Below are 19742 nucleotides of genomic sequence, written 5' to 3' on the forward strand. Positions count from 1 at the left end.
TCACGGGCAATCAGTATAATACCCGGACTTTTGAAGAGGATAAATAGAGACAAAGAAGATATGGAGAAGTTAAAGGCTATGCTAGAAGTTGCTACTAAGACAAATGTAGTCTTGTCTATGAAATATAAATGTTGCAAATTCGCAATTGTAATCATCTTTGCAATTGGATTCATAGTTCATGTGTTTAGCAAATGTAGTTTTCAATCAATGGCAGTTGTCAAAATGCTTCCAGGCAATTAATGATGTAACCTGATTTGGACCATTTAATGGAATGTGTTTGAAGTCTGTTTAGTTAAGCACCATGTTATTGTACTGTCTTTGTTGTCTGTATAGTAAGCACAATGATATTGAAGTGTGTTTAGTCAAGAAACCTTAACAATAACATAAGCACAATAGGACAATAAAAGCCAATTGAGCAACCATTTCATTTCTGCCAAAGTAACATTCAATTGTGCCAAAATAAGACTAAACTGCCAAAGTTACTGCTATACAAAAAAGAGTAACATACAACTGTCTTGCCTAACTGATCCAGCAATTTTGGCTACCAAAATACATAACTTAAACAACATAACTTAAACAGTACTGTTAATCAATGCTTATAGGATCATCACTTGTGTTTTTGAATTTTGATTTCATCTTGCCACGAGTGTTATTTCCTCCCTTGAGTTGCATTGGCTTGCAGCTTCTTCTTTGTTGGTTGAGTCACTTGTTGGCTATCTTCTTCTCCTCCAAGAATTGGTGGCTGACTAGTAATTGGTATTTCCTCAGCACTCACTTGTGGTTGCATTGTTTGGTTTTGAAGCACTTGAGACACCACTGCATCAATATCAATGTTTGCCAACCAATTATCATCTTCATCTTCAAGTGTTGCATCAGGCAGTGTAGGAACCACCATTTGCCTTGTTTCTTGTGCAGTTTCAGACTGTGTAGCTTCACTGTTTGTAGGTTTCTTAGCCTTTGCCCTAACTCTTTTCTTTGGATTGGCCTATGACAGAAATATCACAGTTAGATCATAACTAAATTTAAGCTATAAGAAAATTTAAAACAGGTTATAAGCCATAACACTTACCAATCTCTCCCTAACAGGAGGATCTTCAGGGCGTTTTCTTTTGTTGTGGCCTTCCTTCTTGCATTTGGTACAATGCATCTTCACATGGCTCCTTTTCAAATGGATACCATCATTGGAGACCTCATCACCTGCCTTCTTTTTCCTAGATTTGGATACCTCAGCAACCCCCTTCTTTTTCCCAGATGTGGATATCTCATCCATTCCCTTCTTTCTTGCTTTTTTGGGTTTTCCTGGCTTGGCAGTGTATACAGGTGGAAGAGGTGGCTTTCTATTAGTTTCAGGCCACTCAGTAGGACCTGCCATAGGCTTGATGCTTCCTCCATAGGCCCTCAAGTATGTTTGTGTGAAATAACATTGGTGGACATAGTCATTCACTGGACCCTTACCATGCTTCATCCAAATGGCACTTATAGCATGTCTACAAGGAATACCAGTCAAGTCCCAACTCCTACAAGTACATGTCATTCTACCCAAGTCAACTTCATGCTGCTCAAATTCACTATAAATCACCCCACGTGTCTCAAACAAGTTGTCATCACTCTGTATGACTGTATACCCATTGGCTTGTTTTTCATACTGAGCTATTTTCTTCATAATCCTATGGCATATAGGGCCAGTCTATTTCCATGCGTCTTTCCTATACTGATACAGCCTATGCATAATTTTCTTCCTCAATGTTTCAAGGCAGCTAATTAAAGGCTTCTCTATAGCATCTAAAATAACAGAATTATAACACTCACAAATGTTATTGACCAAGATATCACAATGCGCATTTGTATTAAAATGTGACCTGGACCACTCTGAATGGTGTTTTTCAACAAGCCATTCATATGCCTTAGAGTCAATGGTCTTCATTTTCTTCATTGCAGCTATGAAGGTGTTAACTGTTGTGGCCCTAGCAGCATCCCATAATCCATCTTTAATTGCCTTTCCAGTGAAGCCAGCTAGTTTCATATTCCCATGTAAATGTCTCACACAGAATCTGTGAGTCACAGCTGGAAGAACTTCATCAAATGCAAGGAGTAAACCCTTTTGCTTATCTGCCAAACATTTAGGTAAACACTTAGAAATAAATGAATGCAAAACAAATGGTAAGCTTTTAAAACTATAAGATATGAATGTTAATTCCAGTTCACATACCTGAAATAAATGTTAATTCCAATTCATCAGCTGGAGTTATTGCAAGATCTGACTTAAGATGTTGTAAAAACCAAATCCAACTTTCCTTATTCTCTCCTTCTACATGTGCATAAGCAAGAGGAAAGACACTATCATTTCCATCCACTCCAATAGCTAACAGCAACTGACCCCCATGCAATCCCTTCAAATGACACCCATCCACTCCAATAATAGGCCTACAGTACTTATAGCCTATTCTACATGCTTCCCAGCACATGTAAAATCTCTTGAACCTTCTATTGCCATCAGCTAGTTTATCACCCAACTTCAAATGGTATTTGCTTCCTGGATTAGTCCTGTCAATCTCCAAGCAGTAACTCCATAGTTTATTAAAGCATTTTTCTTCTTCACCATAAATGGCAGCCCTTGCTTTCCTCATTGCCCTCCATGCTTGCCTTCTGGATATTGAGATTCCATCAGTAGTTGACACCTTTTTAAGGAATTCAGATGTTGTCCAGTTGGAGTTTGATGCAACCTCATTCTTCCACCTTTTTGCAATTGTAGTTGAGTTAGCCATGTAGTTTATGTTATTCCAACAACAGCCATCATGCTTGTCATTGATTGCTGTAATCCTCCAGTCATTTTCTGAGGCTTGTTTCCTTAGTGTAATCCTCCAAGGACATTCAGCTTCATTGCACTCAACAATGCACCTAACCTTATCATTTTTGATGTACAGAATTTCCTTTCCTTTATTCATTGCATAATTATAAATTGCCTCCTTAAATTCTGCCTTAGAACCAAATGTTAATCCAAGACAGAATGTAGGTGTTGCCATCTCAATTTTCCCTTTAAACATTGGCAGTTGATATTCTTTTTCCTCTTCATTATCACTGTCTTTCTCACTCCCCTCATCTGAAAATTTTATCTCCAAATCTTCATTAACTTGAACTGCCAAAGCAGTTCCAGCATCATCTAACCCACCAAACTCAACAATTGGATCAACAAATTGCTCAAACTCTATGTCATCTAAATCCACAGAACTCTCATCTGACTCAGCATCCTCCTCACTTTCCCATTCAGCTTCACTTTCAGGATCAGCATCCTCAACACCCTCAGCATCCTCAACACCATCAGCACCCTCATCACTTTCAGCACACTCAGCATCAACATCACCCTCATGCACAACCCAAATCTCTATTTCATTATGCACCTCTATTTCTTTGACTAAATCCCATACTTCACAATCTGAAACTATCTCTATCAACCCATTTGATAGATTCACAAACATCTTCATGCTATCTATTATTTCATAACTCAAACACTTAACCTTATCTCTAAGTGTGAACAATCCCCACTCATTCACATCAATGTTAGAGAAACTAGTAGTCTGCCCTCCAACATAACTTGGTTTATGAGTTTTATTTATCCTACCACCATGCCTTAAATTCAACACAAAACCACCACCAGGAACATTACTTGTACAGCAAAGTAGCCACAAATAGGCTCATTACACACTGTTATATAAGCAGGCAGAAATGTGGCTTTCAAATGGTTTACTATCCCAAGACAAGTGGTCCCTAGACATAATATAATACACATAAAGGCAATACACATCATTTAACTTTTAACCCAGCCACAACATATGTGCTTTAAACCCTATGTGGTCCCCAATTTCAAGCCAATCCATCCACAATTATTTACAGAACAAAAGGACACACTACCATGTGCTTTCAACCCTCTGTGGTCCCCAATTTCAAGCCAGCATATGTGCTTTCAACATAAATAACCAAAAAAAAAAAAAAAAACACAAAAATTCTACTTTAAACAAAATATGCAGTTCATGGTCTCCCACCACCTAGACAGGGCCCCCATGGTCCCATAAACAAAGCCCAATACTATACTTTAAACGAATGCAGTTCACATACTCAAATTTGTGACAAAAACAACCAATACGAGGTTTCCGTAACACAAAGAACTCCCTACTTAGTTAGTTCACATACCATTTGACTGCCGTTGTGGAGAACCCATGACCTCGTTGAAGTGTGCCCTATTCTCGCCTTGAATTCTGACCTCGAAATTACTACTTCGTCGATGAAGAATCCTTCGCAATCGCCACTACATTCGCCTGAGATTTTGTTTAGGGTTTGATAGTTGGAAATTTGGGAATCAATTGAGGGGGGATCGATAGACGTTTTTCTCCAAATAAATGTAAAATGCATTAAAACGTTCGCATAATGTGAAGTGACTCATTTGCCCTCCATTTTGACTTCTCAGATGGGACCAACTAACGGAAGGACCCTTGTAGGCCACTTTTGGCAACTCGGAGGATGAAACCCGGTAATTACGAAAGTTAGGGACCATTGATGGCGATGCCACCAAACTCGAGGGACCATAGATGGTATTTACTCTATATTTTTTTTTTGTATAAGTATTATATTTTTATTTTGACCTGACCTATCTCATAAATAAAAATCCATGAAGCGATCTGAGAGGAGAGTCGCTCTAATTGAATAATTAAGATGCCGTAAGAGCATCCACAAATATTTTAGATAATTGTGGGGCAAAAGTGTTTCACACCACTACTTAATATCACATCTATTTTCAATGTCACATTTTCACAATGGATTTGTACTTCAAAAAATATTTGTGGCACCGGCCATCATTTAACGACAAATCATATCAAGAACCAGGTTCATAAATTTAAGAGTTAATTACCGATTTGGTCCTTTGACTATGAGGATTTCACCATTTTGGTCTTCGATTTTTAAAATTGACCAATTTAGTCTCTAACTATACAATTTTTACCCGAAATGGTCCTAGGGGAAAGAAGGAATTATTGGAAGGTTTTGCAGTAGTAGGTTTGGTTATGTTCATCAATGGAGGTGGCAAGCTTTCAGCAAAGATTGTGTGGTAGTTGTGTTTGAGAGAGATTTGGAGAGACCCCATGGCCATAGGAGCTAGCTTCTGAGGTGGGTAAGTGCAGTGCAGTCTTCTTCGTTCAGGCCGGGTGGCTTCTCCTTTTTGTAGACACACATCATATATCATCGCTAGCTTGCATTAATTGGTTGGTATCCAGCAATTGTCATCGTACTGGAGATGAGACAAAAAAATGATTTGTCTGTATGCATAGACTCCATAATTGAATTCAAATAGTGTTCTAATTACTCTTATAACACGCAGTAAGGGGGCGTTTGGTTCGGGTTATATAGGATAACCAAGGGAATGTGACATTCCAAATCTCACATTCCGGTGTTTGGTTCATATTATCTTAGGGAATCTAACATTCTCAAGGAATGTCACATTCTCTCCACATAGGATTTTGAAGGGAATGTGATTCCCTTCAAAATCTTAGGTAATGTAAGATAATCTTGGTTATGTTAGTTTATTATATATATATATATATATATATATATATATATATATATATATATATATAATTATTTTTGTAATTATATATTTTTTTTATTTTTATTATGTTATGTTAGCATATAAAATAATTTTGTTTCTCAAGTTCAAGATTTTAGTTAATATTTTAAAATCATGTAATTATATATGATACCGTTATCTTATTTATTTATTTTAATTTTTAAATTTATTAAAATATATGAAAATATGTTAAGGATATTATAGTGTGTATAAAAGATAACCCTAAACCAAACATGATTATATTACATACCCTAATTTTAACCAAACACAGGAATCTAACATTCTCAGTAATCTAATATTTCCAGCAATCTAACATTCCCTAAGGTAATCTGAGATTCCGTGAACCAAACGACCCCTAAGAGTTGTAATAACACGTTTTCATAAACTAAAATCCAATCATTTCTCAACCACGCACTAGTTTTCCCTAAACACGTAATACCATGGCCAGGCGTATATGCATGCATAACTCATGCTTCAATTCTAACTTCAAAAAAATACTCATGCTTCAATTCTAACTTCAAAAAATACTCATGCTTCAATTCTTTTTGGGTGGCTTGATAAGCTAGTGTGTAAATGTTCATATTTTCGCCCCTCATTATCTAACCCCATATTATTTGAGAATTTGTTCAATTTTGTGTGAATTATGACTTAGTTGTGTTGATTTCATCTCTAGGTACGTATAAATATTATTCAAAACTAGTAAGAAAAATGAAGCATTTTGGAATAACACTAATCAAGTTTTGAGCCAAGGAATCAATTGGAGATCATTATGAAACATTTTGGAGTTGATTATTGGAGCATGGACTGCCTCTTGGACACCCATCCCAAGGGTGTACTGTGTACACCACTTTCTACTCTTAGATTTCAAGATTTCTCTTTCATTTTCAGTAGATAAGTTTATTTCTCTTTACCTATTTCCTTTGCAATATTTATGTTTATTACTTGTGATTTTGCTTTGTTTCTACTTAATATGAGTAATTAGTTTGTAGACTTGGCTTAAGGTTGTATTATTTATCTTAATGCTCAATTTTTTATTATTATTGCTTGAAAGGATAGATTGAAAATACCTAACTTAGGGGATTATATATGAAAGATTTGTGCTTGCTTGTATCTTGTTAATGTTAGGTATACAACATTCAATAGTATGCTTTTGAAAAATTACTGACTACAACAAGGATTGTGTTAAGTATATTCGAGCCCTACTTGCATAAATCTAAAATATTTTTATGCTTTTCTGTTTGAAGAACTTGAAGTTGATGGATCACGAGATTGAGACATTTTCTTGTGCTAATTCTAGTTCAGTAAAACTAGCTTATAGTCTAGGATTTCTACGTGCACTTCCTCAATTTCTTGGATTGTGTGTTCTCCCAATCTTATAGGTTTATTTGCATCAAATCTAAGTCATATTTTCAATTTCTTGGATTGTGTGTTCTCCCAATATTATAGGTTTATTTGCATCAAACCTGAGTCATATTTTCAATTTCTTGGATTGTGTGTTCTCCCAATCTTATACGTTTATTTGCATCAAACCTGAGTCATATTTCCTTTAGTTTGTGGTTATCTCTTGTTAATATGTGTTTGTTTTGTCTTATTTAGTTATTGTTGCCTATGCATAACTTATTGTTAAATGTTTAACTTCTTGTTAATTCCTTAGTATTAGTGTATAATTGCTTGTAATTACATATTGGGTGACATAACTCATAATCCAACAAAAAATAATTAATGATCGAATAAGAAGTATTGACGCCTAGTCTGCACGATGAGGTATACGTGTTGCCAAATAGTTTACAATAAATATTTTGCTAAGTCTAGGAGGCTGGGAGCAACCCACTGATGGATGGTTGGAGTGAAGTCATCACTTTAATTTTAAATATTATGTTTTAGTGTTTTTTTTTTTAAGTTAGCCCAAAAAATCCTCATATATAATTGAATGACAAAAAATTGTGTGAGATCATTTTACTAATCTTTGTCTATTAGCAGGTCGGGTCAAGATGGAAGTATCTATCTACAATTCTAATAAGAGCCAATAATGTTAGGCCCTTAACTGGAACAAAAAAATGTCGTTAGTATTGTTTTTAAAATGAATGGTTCTTATTATTTGGATTATTTATTTATTATGCACTAATGAAGTTACTGATCATTTTATATTTAGAAAAACACTTATAATAGTTTTTTCATGATTATTGTTGTGTGTAAAATTTTTAAAAACTTGTGAATCTTATTTAAAGTTATTTGATATTAGCATTTTTTTCTTATATAAAATTTAAATTTTAAGTATAATGCTAACTAAGTTGGGGCTTTTTTTCGTCATGCCCCGGGCCTATAAAATGTAGGACCGAGCATGACTTTAAATATAATGATTGATCAATAATAAGATTATCCCCAGAACTATTGTTCTCACCTGGTATTAGTAAACCAAAGGATCCATTGCTACAAACCCTACCAAAAAAAAAATTAAATAAAAACCGCCGCCGCCGTGTTGCCTCCTATTGGCGACACCACATCCTCTTCTCGCACCATCTCCGATATTCCCTCTCTAACAACAACCCTAATAAATACCCTACAAACAGCCTATCACTTTAATTCCATTAAACTTCCTCAAACCATTTGTTTTGAAAGACTCAACTTGTTCCCTTTCTTCGCGGTCAAAATCCCAGTGGATCCATTGATGGCACGTTATTGTGTCCGGTTTCATTTATTAATGCTTCGGATGAGTTTTTCGTTGTAGCCGATCCTGCGGCGGAAACTTTGGTCTGTCAGGATTCTTTTATTTTTTTCGTGCTCTTGTCGTCATTGTCCGATGAAGTTTTGTATGTTGTAGTGGGACATGCCATGTCCTAGGCCCTATGACACACTACTGAAGTCGCCTTTGGGATTTCTTCTTGGGCACGATATCTGAGTCTCCATAGTCGGTTGCAGTCTTTGCGCCATGGGGATTCTAGTACGAGTGAGTATTTTGGCAAAACCAAGGTTTTAATTAGACTTCTTGCAGAAGATGGTTGACCAATTAGTTTTGATAAAAACAAAAACATCTCTATCTATCAAGGTCTCCACCTTGAGTACCGTGCAATGATCTCGCCATTGACCACTAAAGAACCTATGATAATTGATCAACTCAACGACTACCCTTTTGTTCGTGATAAATTAGCATCAAAGGAACTACAAGTAAACTACTTATCCACAGAAAGACCAATTGACAGACATTTTTACCAAGCTACTAACCACAACAAGGTTAAATGATCTAAGGGACAAACTCAATGTTCTTTCTAGAGGACCTTAAACTTGAGGGCGTATTAGGACTGTGTATTCTATGCACACTATAATTCTTTCTACCTCTCCTTATATTATTGAGGATATATCACTTTTCATTCCTATCCTGATCGGGACTCTTTCTATCCTTATAAATACAACTTTTCCTATACTTTAAATATAATAGATTAATCAATAATACGATCAATCCCAGAACTATTATTCTCATCTACTTTACTTTTAATTGTGAGACAAAAAATGATGATGGTATAATTAAAGGATAAAGTACTATTTCATTATAATTCATACATAAAAAATTTCATTCACCAAATAAAAATAATAGATTTAAAGACCTAATAAAGTAATTTTAATTTATAAATGCAAATAAAATATTGTGTACATTAAGGTTCCGTTTGGAAGCCTAAAAAATATTTTCCAGAAAATGATTTTTCGAAAATGACTCATTTAAAAAAAAAAAATCTGGTGTTTGGCTGAATGTCAAAAACTATCTTTTTCTGTTTGGTTGATAGTTAAGAAATTACATTTTTTCTTTTGGTTCAGTTTCCTTAAAATGATTAATTATTTGTTATAATAATAATAATAATAATAATAATAATAATAATAATATGTAGTGATGGGATGGCGGTGGTGTGGTGGTGGTATGATGTTGCAGCGGTAGTGAAATGGAGGTGGTCGTGGTGGTATGGTGGTGGTGGTGATGGTGTGGTGTTGGTGGTAGTGGTGGTGGTGATTGTGATGTTGGTGGCATTGGTGGTGGTGATGGTGGTAGTGGTAGTTGAGGTGGTGTTAGTGTTGGTAGTAGTGATGTTGGTGACGGTGGTGATGTGGTAGTGGTAGTGGTAGTGTATTAGTGGTGGTGGTGACAGTGGCAGCAGCGGTGTTGGTGGTGGTGGTTGCGGCAGTGATGGTGGTGGTGTTGGTGTTGGAGTTGGTGTTGGTGCTGGTGGTAGCAGGGACGGACGCAAGTGGATGCTTAGGGGGGCCTTGGCCCCCCTCCCCCATTCCAAAATTTTTTAATATTATATATGTATTAAATTTTTTTAAAAAATACTATATAGAATTTTAAAATTTTGTTGTTTTTTCAAAATATTTGCCCCCCCCCCCCCCCCCCCCCTCCACTTAATTAATCTTACAGGTTAAGTTATAAATTTCTTCATCTTCTCAACTTTTTCAGTTATTTCCTATTTCAAATTATGTATTCCCTATATTGTTGACTCACATTCAAATTAAACCTCATTTAACCTACGTACTAGTTTCTCTCTCTAGAACCATGCATATATGCGGCATATACGTTATAATAAGATAATTTGTCATTAAAAAATCTATGCATATTTTCAAGTAAATTTTTTGTTTTTTTATTTTTGTTTCTAACTACTTGTTTGGTTAATTTTTGTTTCATATTCTATTGTTTATCTTAAATAATTGTTTTGTTTGATTCTAAATCATGGATATCAAGGTGCATTTGTTTGGCTAATTATGTAAATTTGTGGTTGTGTGATAAATTTTGTATTTAATTTAAAATGCATAATAATGTAACAATTGTGTGGTATATGTATTTGATAAAACAATTGCTATTTTGTTATGTTGTGAAGAGTGTTTTTCAAGAAATAATCAATAGTCTTTTAAAACATGCGTGAATGTTTTCATTCTTTCAACCGTACAAAACATATTGCAAAATAATTTAATATGGATTCAATTATAAATGATTTATTCTAAACTTTATTGAATTTGTAATGTAATGATTATTTTGAGATATGTTAACAGGATATCAATGTATTTGATTTAGTACTTCAATCGTAGTTGGCCCCCGCACTATTCCGTCCTGGCTCCGTCCCTGGGTGGTAGTGATTGCGGCGGTGGTGATGTTGTAGTGATGGTGTTGGTGGTGGCCTGGTGGTAGTGGTAGCAGTGATGGTGGTGATGTGGTAGTGGTGGTAAAATAGTAATCAGGAAGCTAACTTAACAAAGAAGAGAGTGGAGAGAAGGAAAATAAAGAATCCAGAAAATATTTTCTAACTAAAAAACAAGACACTTTCCACCAAATTAGATATTTTTTCTATTGACCTGAAAGATTTTCCTTTGACTTCATTTTCCTTGAGTACCCAAACACTGAAAAATCTCAAAAATGACTTCTGAAAGTCACTTTTTGGATTTCCAAATGGACCCTAAGAAGAAAAATAATGGGTGAATTACATCGGGAGCCTCAAGTTCTAACGTTTAAAGCTTGTTTGGAAAACCAAAAAATGACTTTCAAAAGTTATTTTTTAAATTTGTCAATGTTTGGCTACCAAAAGAAAATGAAGTACATGTAAAATACTCATTTTGAATTTCTAATTAAAGGAAAAATTACCCATTTTGGCGAAAAATATCTTTCGAGATTTTTCGAATTCCTATTTCACACCAAGTACATTCTTCTCTCTATGTGATGTCATACAATCATTATTGTGTGGACCATATTTTGTATATTATAAAGTAATGTACATTCAGCACACGTATAATGTACATTTAGCACAAAAATAATGTACATTGTATTTAGGGGATGCACATTATATTGTATAATGTATATTTAGTACAAAAATAATGTACGTTTAGTATATTAAAATGTACTTTTTGTGATGGTCCACATAACACTGTGTGGATCATGGTGCACACAATAATTTGCGAATGTCAATCGTTATGCTATGGACCCGTGTCCAGCATGCATTGTGGACACGGTAACGGTGCCGTTAGTGACACCGTTATTTTTCAGTTGTTTTTTTAATTTCAGACCGCTTCGTTATAGGAGCATATGTTCATAATTTTATCACTATATGTTCATAATTGTAAGTTCATAATTTCATAGCTCTGTGTTCATAATTCCATAACTGTACATTCATACTTCTATAATTGTACATTCATAATTCCGTAACTGTACATTCATAATTCAATAACTGTAAATTCATAATTTTCGAAGCTCTCTATGTTCACAATTTTAGAGCTCTACGTTCATAATTTTATCACTATATGTTCATAATTGTAAGTTCATAATGTCAGAGTTCTGTTTTAATAATTCCACAATTCCATAATTGTACATTCATACTTCCATAACTGTACATTCATAATTCCGTAACTGTACATTCATAATTCAATAACTGTAAATTCATAATTTTCGAAGCTCTATGTTCACAATTTTAGAGCTCTATGTTCATAATTTTATCACTATATGTTCATAATTGTAAGTTCATAATGTCAGAGCTTTGTGTTCATAATTCCATAATTTCATAATTGTACATTCATAATTCCATAACTGTACATTCATAATTCCACAAACGAATAACGTCGATAACGTCGAGACAAAATTAATTTTTTTTTAAACTGAAATGCCGCGTTTTTCTAAAAATGACGTCGTTTTAGACTCGTGTCCACAATGCATTGTGAACACGAGTCCACAGCATAATTTGCGGGTGCAGACCAACCAATAAAAATCTTGAATTGGATCACAAAATTTGTTTCTTCAATTTCTTTAATTCAAAGTTTTTACATTTTATCAACGGTTGATTAAATATGGGTTACCAGGTCAACCCTAACAATAAAAATCTTAGCATGGCTCGACACGACCCTCAACTAATTTTATTTTTTTTAAGTTACAAGTTGTGTATTTATTTTTATAATAAGTTACAAGTTTTAAATTTATTTATTTACATATTTTTATTATAGTTATGTTAATCTTTATAACTACTATTATAAATTTTAATATAAATAAGGGAAAATGGTCAAATAGGCCCTCGAACTTTAGCTTAAAAGTCAATTAGGTCCCTAAACTTTTTAAAGGCACAATTACACACATCAACAATTCATTTAAGTGCAATGAAGCCCAAAAACAAATTAATGACCTGCTATCACAGGTCACTAGCGTTTAGGCTACCTTCCGGCGAATTTTACAGCAAAAAAAAAAAAAAAAAAAAAAAAAAAAGTGACCGGCGAAATTTTCGGCAAAAAAAAGTAACCGGCGAAATTTTTGACAAATCTGAGTTGGTTGCTAGTCACTTTTTTTTGCCGGAAAAATCGCCGAAAGGTGGCCTGAACCCTAATGACCTGTGATAGCAGGTCATTAACTTGTTTTTGGGTTTCATTGCACCTAAATGGATTGTTGATGGGTGTAATTGCACATTTAAAAAGTTTAGAGGCCTAATTGACTTTTAAGCTAAAGTTCAAGTGCCTATTTGACCATTTTCCCAATAAATAATAATAATTAGAGAAAAGTGCCAAATAAGTCCCTAAACATTTTTGCTAAAGGTCAATTAACCCCACAAATTTTAAAAAAGGTCAATTGAACACATGAACACATAATTTTGAGTCATTTAACCCCATTAACTGGTAATTTTTACCTGAAGAACCGGTAATTGACCATGTGACACCACGTCAGCTTTGTTTTATATTTTGAATTGCCACATAAGAATTTAAAAAAAAAACAAACAAATTAAAAGATAATTTAAAAGATACCTACAGCCCTAATTCTCACGTTGGACACAGACTCAACTTCTTCTTCGAAATCTTCTCTTCATCTTTCTTCAAAAATCTTATGCTTCTTCTTTCTTCTACGCCATCTGCTGCTTCTTCTTTCTTCTAAGCCATCTTCTGCTTAGGCTTCTACTTCGCATTTCACCTTTGGAGATGACATCATCATGTTGGAGTGGTTCACCATTTTCGTCTCCCTCAAAGGCGAGACCAAAATTTGGAATCTGCCATCAAGTAAAGGATCAGTTTGTATCAGTTTTGGAAGAAAGGCCTGTGACCTTGAGTGCACAACAGATGCTCGACAGAATGCCGAGCAAAGTAAGGAAGATGATGGACTTGCACCGATTCATACCTCCATGTTTGGTGATTTGGAAGAGGGGATGGCCCTCTTTGTAGATGAAGTAATTGGGGAGGCATCTATGGGCCTCCTTGAAGAAATAGCAGAGATAGTTATGAATGAGGAAAATGAATCAAGTATGGAACAAGATGAAGAGATAAATAAAACAAAAAATAGAGGCAGCTTAAACAAATGAGGTGTTGGCTGGTCAGACAATAAAATAAAAATAAATGCAGAGGCTTTATTAGAGGGTAATGAGCTCGAGAAACATACTGCTGCTGAGAATTGAGATCTTGAAACTGAGATAGTGGAAGTGGGGATAAGGGAATTGTCAATTGCCAATTGTAGTGGATATATAGTGGTGGTGATAGTAGTGGATATATAGTGGTGGTGATAGTAGTGGATATATAGTGGTGGTCTTGAGACTAGAGATGACCACGGTTCCGGTTTCGATTCTGGTTAAGGTTTGTAAAATCTTAGAACCGAAATCGACGGTTCCGGTTCTAAACCGAAAAAAATTAAATATTATAGTGTTTTTTTTAAATTTTTTTTAAATAATTCCGATTAGAACCGGAACCTTATTATAAGGTTCTGGTTCCGGTTTCGCCATCCACGGAACCGGAACCGGCAATTCCGAACCGAAACTGTGGTCACCCTTACTTGAGACTGAGATAGTACTTGCCATTGTCATCCCTAATAACATACTGCTCGTGAACAGTGCATCTTCAGGCAACTGCACTGTTCACACTTGCATTTTCTTTATATTTATTCTTGAATTTATTATATTGCTATCTATATATCTCATTTGCTGTAACTTAAAGATTTGATTTACATGTTACAATGAGATTTGCCTCACACCTTGAATTCATCACATAAATTTCGCAAGTAGAGAGATAATTGAACTTTTACTCTCTAAAACTATACTTATCATCATCTAAAAGTAGAGAGAATTTTTAACAATACAATTCACTTTCTTCATGAGAAACCCAACAAATCCATTTGCTTCACTACTTAGTCCATAGTTCTATATTTTTTATGTTTTGGGTCTACAAAATCAATCACTTATTCTACTCAACCACTCTCACAAAACCTCATTTTACTAATTCGGTGATTGAGAAACCGTTATAAGTTGCATCTTGCTGTCAGTAAACATGAAGGCGTAAAAGAATATCAAGAGGTTTTCTCAAGTCGATGCAAATTATAGTGTTGTTTTCTAAATGCCAAAATAGATGGGGGTGGAGAAAAACGCAGTTGTACTTATTTTCTTCTTCTTATCATCCATGGAGAGATGTTGAACCAAACTCTTACATAGGATGGCGACCACTACCAAGAAGCTGTCCAACTAGATTAGTCACCTGCAGAAAACATTTAGGGTTGCGTTTAGTTTCTGGAAAAAATTTCCAGTTTTCTGGAAAATGAAAAACAGAACAAAATTTGTGTTTTTAGCACTGGTTCCCATTTTTCCATCTGGAAAACTGTTTTTCCATTTTTTTCAATTTAACAAAGGATTTGAAAAACAGATTTGAGTTCTTGTTTTCTAAAGTTTTACAAATACAAAAACACAGAACTCTATCAATAATCGCTATTATTATTAGCTACGAACTTTCACATCACTTATTAATCTAGTCATATCATCTAACCAACTACCTATCTATATACCTCTACCATCACCTAACTACCCTATTACCACCCATATCTACTTATCCTCCTATCACCACCACTATATATCCACTACTATGACTACATATAATATTATTTTTTGTTTTTTACTCTACCCATGTTAATAGGGATGACAATTGGCAAGTAGTCATCTATTTAGTCATTTTCAAATGTGAATCCGAATACATTTAGAACTACCATAGTAAGAATGAATATTAGAAATACCCATTCTAAACCCGATTGACACTACACAGAGTCTATTATATACACACACACACACAATCGAGCATGGGGATTTCACTACTACCTAAACCCGTTTAAAACCCAACTATCAACTATTCAAACCAGTCATATTAGGGTTCTAGAGGTCAGGCACCCAATATTATTTTATTCGTTGTTCTCCATGGATAGTATTCCTATTGTCCAAATTAAAACTCGAAAAATAGCACTCAAAATTTTGAATATACAAAATAAAATTTAGATATAACCGACTCAATCCAATGCGCACACATAACTACACTACTCGAATTATTGTCAACTACCACTAGCATTATTTGTAGATTTAATTGAAGAAAATCAATCAATAAACACATAGGTTTAAATAACTTCGTATTTTCTCATTTCAAAAATAATATGGAAAATAAATGTTGATAAACACGTTTTTTGTTTTTCTATCAATTTTCTAATGGAAAAAAGAAAAATTAGAAACTATGGAAAAAGGGAACAAAAAAATGGAAAACAGAAAAAGCACTAAACAGAAATGCAGGCAGTCATGTGAGTAAATTATGCCATTGGTAGTGCAGTAACTAAAACTCCAAAGATCCATAAAAAATGTTTTAAGAAAAACACTCGAATGGTTAGAAAACTTAGAAATGTGGGTTCTAAGCATTTCAAAGCTGCCTTGAACTAGGAGACATAATTTTGTTCTTTGAACATTTTGAGACTCTTCTCTATCCTAGGAAACATATTGTGATGGTGCCTAATCACAAAGGCAAGAAACTCAGATTATAACACCATTATCCTACATGACATGTAATTTCATCAGATATTTGGTGAAAGTTTTCTATTAAGGGAATATGGAAATATCATTAAAGTGTATGATTATAACTAGATTGTGCCAACCAAAAAAAAAAAACGGAACTTAAGACACATTAAACATGTCACAAAAATATAATAAAATTAAAAAGAGTTAATACCATCCGATGTCCTCCGAGTATAGTGGTTTTGCCACGTTTAGTCCTAAACTTTCAAATTGACCATCTGTGGTCCTTCGACTTTCAAATTTAACCATCCGTGGTCCAAGTTAACCACCCATGGTCCTTCAACTATTAAATTTTAACCAACCATGATCCTTTTAAGAGGACCACAATTGGTTAAATTTCGAAACTTGAAGGACCATTGATCCTATGTAGGGTTAAATGCAAAGTGGAAAACTCACCTGCCAGTATTTAGAAACACAGCGGTCAATGCAACTATTTTCACCCATGTTCAACTCAGATTCCTTATACCTGAGAAGCAATTCAAGATCAGTTTCTCAAGCTATTCATGAAACAAAGTGATAAGGCTACAAGTAAAATGTATCAAAACAAACATACTTGTTCTCAATGCACTTTTTGAAACATGTATGGGTAAGCCTGAAGGAAACCAAAAGATGAATAAAAGGATTAGATAAATTCTATATCACAGTAGAAATTTCCCAATATGGAAAAAAATAAATAAATAAATAAATAAAAAATCTTAAGGTATCATGTGAAGCCATGGAAAAGCAGTGGATCTCCATATCATTGTTTTCCAATAGGAAAGGAGTGGAAGATCACATCACCCCTTGACTTCTGTTTTAAGTAATGTTCTAAACACATGACCATTTACCACAATTTAATAGAGTTTGTATGAGCTGGTGACTTCTGTTTTAAGTAATGTTCTAAACACATGACCATTTACCACAATTTAATAGAGTTTGTATGAGCTGTAAATTTAGAAAAAAGGAGTGAGAAGATCGTAGTATCAGTTTCAGTTCATTTGATTACAATGTTTTACTCCTGGTAGATGAAACTGATTGGTGCAAGCCACTGAACAGTGGGGTTTCAAAGTCCATAATGCTGCAAAATACTTACTTGTTAAACAATTCCACCCTGTACTCCATCTCTTTCTCTGCCATCCCAAATATCTGCACTCAATAAGAGGGGGAAAAAATCAGGAAAAACACACACACAGACAAATTGAAATTCTCCCCAAACAATCAAATTAATGAATGGGAAGCGTCATATATATCGATATCCACAAGCAGCTCAAAACCAAGCATTGATCACAATCACAGGCAGTATGTTACAGATACAAAATCGAAACAATACCTGATCTTTTTCCATGGCAGAAGGGGAATTAGTAGGTGCCATTATGTGTGGAGGTCTGGAGGAACAAAGAATGGTTCACCAAAGTGGCAAAAATGGAGTGTATACTTGTATCTTGGGAAGAGTGAATTGAGGTGGAAGAGTAAAACCCTAGAAAATAAACACAGAGCTTCTGAGAAAAGTTTTAGATGTAGCAAGGAGTATAGAATTAGTGGTCTTGAAAATAATAGCAAAATTGCTTAAATCACTGTATTGAATTGTTCAACAAATGTTGATTTATTTTAATATATGGTTATCTTATTAGTTAGAAACAGTTACCATATTATTTGCAAACATCATTATGTTACTTTGAGAACTCTAACTTAACACACAAAAATTAAACAAATTAATAACACAGAGAAAGCCCAAAGGATAAATAAAGTGTAACCTAAAATATAAAGCCAAAGTCTGAAAGGTTTACGTAGAATTATAGCTGTTTAAAAAAAAAAAAAAAAAGTAGAATTATAGCTCTTAGCACAGTATACACGCCAACTACTAGGCACAAATACAAAACAAATAAAACATGCACATAAATCAACAGACATAAAATAAAGTTAATCTATACACTTAAAAGAAAACACAGCTAATGTAGACATACCTGTTTTAGATTTTATGAACTGTTTAGTACCAAGTTCCTTGATATTTTACTTCAGTAGTTCTGAAAATAAAACACTAAAAGCTATAATTCTGGATAATTTACATCAATTGTGCTGTAATTAAGGATAAAAACTTACAGTAACAATAAATATTTAATTCTTTTGGGTGCTATTTTATTAAGGTGTGCTATCATTAAGACTGGACCAAATACTCCCATTCCATGATACGAATAAAATTCACAGGAGAAGACTTATCATTACATCGAAATTCCTGCGTTATTTCCTCCTGGCATCTAGAGCTCCAGATACAAAGTCTTCTACCTACATGTTTTTAGACATGGCAACACAGGAATTGAGATATAAATTCTTAGTTTATCTTTAAGGTTAGTTTAAGAGATTTATATACGTAGTCCATATTATACTTACAAAATTACATTTAATGGTAGTGTGGCACATGAAAATGGTAAAATTTCATGAAAACCTAAATGCAGACAGTGAAATGGATGTAGACACAGATTATATTGCAGTAATTAGAACTAGAAATAAACATACATTTGTGGCAGGAAATCAAGAAATCACACAACAAGGAAGATGAAACTTAGCTTAACATCTATATAGGTGACCAGACTTTAGAGAAGAATAAACCGAACAGAAGAAATTTAGCTTAACATATTTGTGGCAGAAATAATTTTCGAAAGACTAAAAGCGTCACTTTATGCATATATTAGGAGTTAAAAGATGATCAAGTACATAACTTAGGGACTAAGTGTGTACCGAGAGACGATGAGACCGGCGAGGGATGAGAAGCGGAGACGCCGAGGGAAGAAAAGCGGGGATGCCGAGGGAGGAGAAAAGGAGAAAGCGAGGGCAGAGAAGCGGTGATGCTGAGTCTGCGACTTGCGAGACAGACGATTCGAGAAGTGAGTGTGCGACAGGTGAGGCGCCCGAGAAAATGGGTAGGTTAGGTTGTATTTTTTACTAGTAATTTACCCGCGCGCGATGCACGGAAAAAAATTATGTTATTATAAATATAAATAAAAAATAGAAAAACTAAAATATTATAAATTATTTAAAATAATAATATTTTTGAATTTCCATTGGTCAAATATTTATTATTTTTATAGAATATAAAATTACAATTAAAATTATAATTATAATTATAATTATAATTTTGTATGATTAATATAATCTTTTTATAGAATACAAAATTACAATTATAATTATAATTATAATTATAATTATAATTTTGTATGATTAATATAATCTCTAATTATGTGCATATTCAAATAAACTTATAGAGAGAATTTACATAATTACATTAATTTATTCTTAATTGTATTTCATCTATATTATAATTTTCACAATACGAATAATAATTAAGA

General features: G+C 34.0%; 1 protein-coding gene across 1 annotated transcript; it reads right to left on the bottom strand.

Annotated features, from left to right (window-relative positions):
- Positions 1-14621: 14621 nt before the first annotated feature.
- LOC109159704 (mitochondrial import inner membrane translocase subunit TIM10-like) lies at positions 14622-19257 on the bottom strand. Its single transcript, XM_019307800.1, has 8 exons — positions 19135-19257; positions 18622-18681; positions 18363-18422; positions 17729-17875; positions 17492-17544; positions 16973-17011; positions 16816-16885; positions 14622-15073 (listed from the first exon to the last, which is right to left on the bottom strand). The coding sequence occupies exons 4-8, from the start codon at positions 17768-17770 to the stop codon at positions 15023-15025; spliced, it is 255 nt and encodes an 84-aa protein (XP_019163345.1). The 5' UTR covers positions 17771-17875; positions 18363-18422; positions 18622-18681; positions 19135-19257; the 3' UTR covers positions 14622-15022.
- Positions 19258-19742: the final 485 nt, after the last annotated feature.

The sequence above is a fragment of the Ipomoea nil genome, unplaced genomic scaffold (genome assembly GCF_001879475.1).
Source record: "Ipomoea nil cultivar Tokyo-kokei standard unplaced genomic scaffold, Asagao_1.1 scaffold2845, whole genome shotgun sequence".
In the NCBI taxonomy this organism is placed as follows: Eukaryota; Viridiplantae; Streptophyta; class Magnoliopsida; order Solanales; family Convolvulaceae; genus Ipomoea; species Ipomoea nil.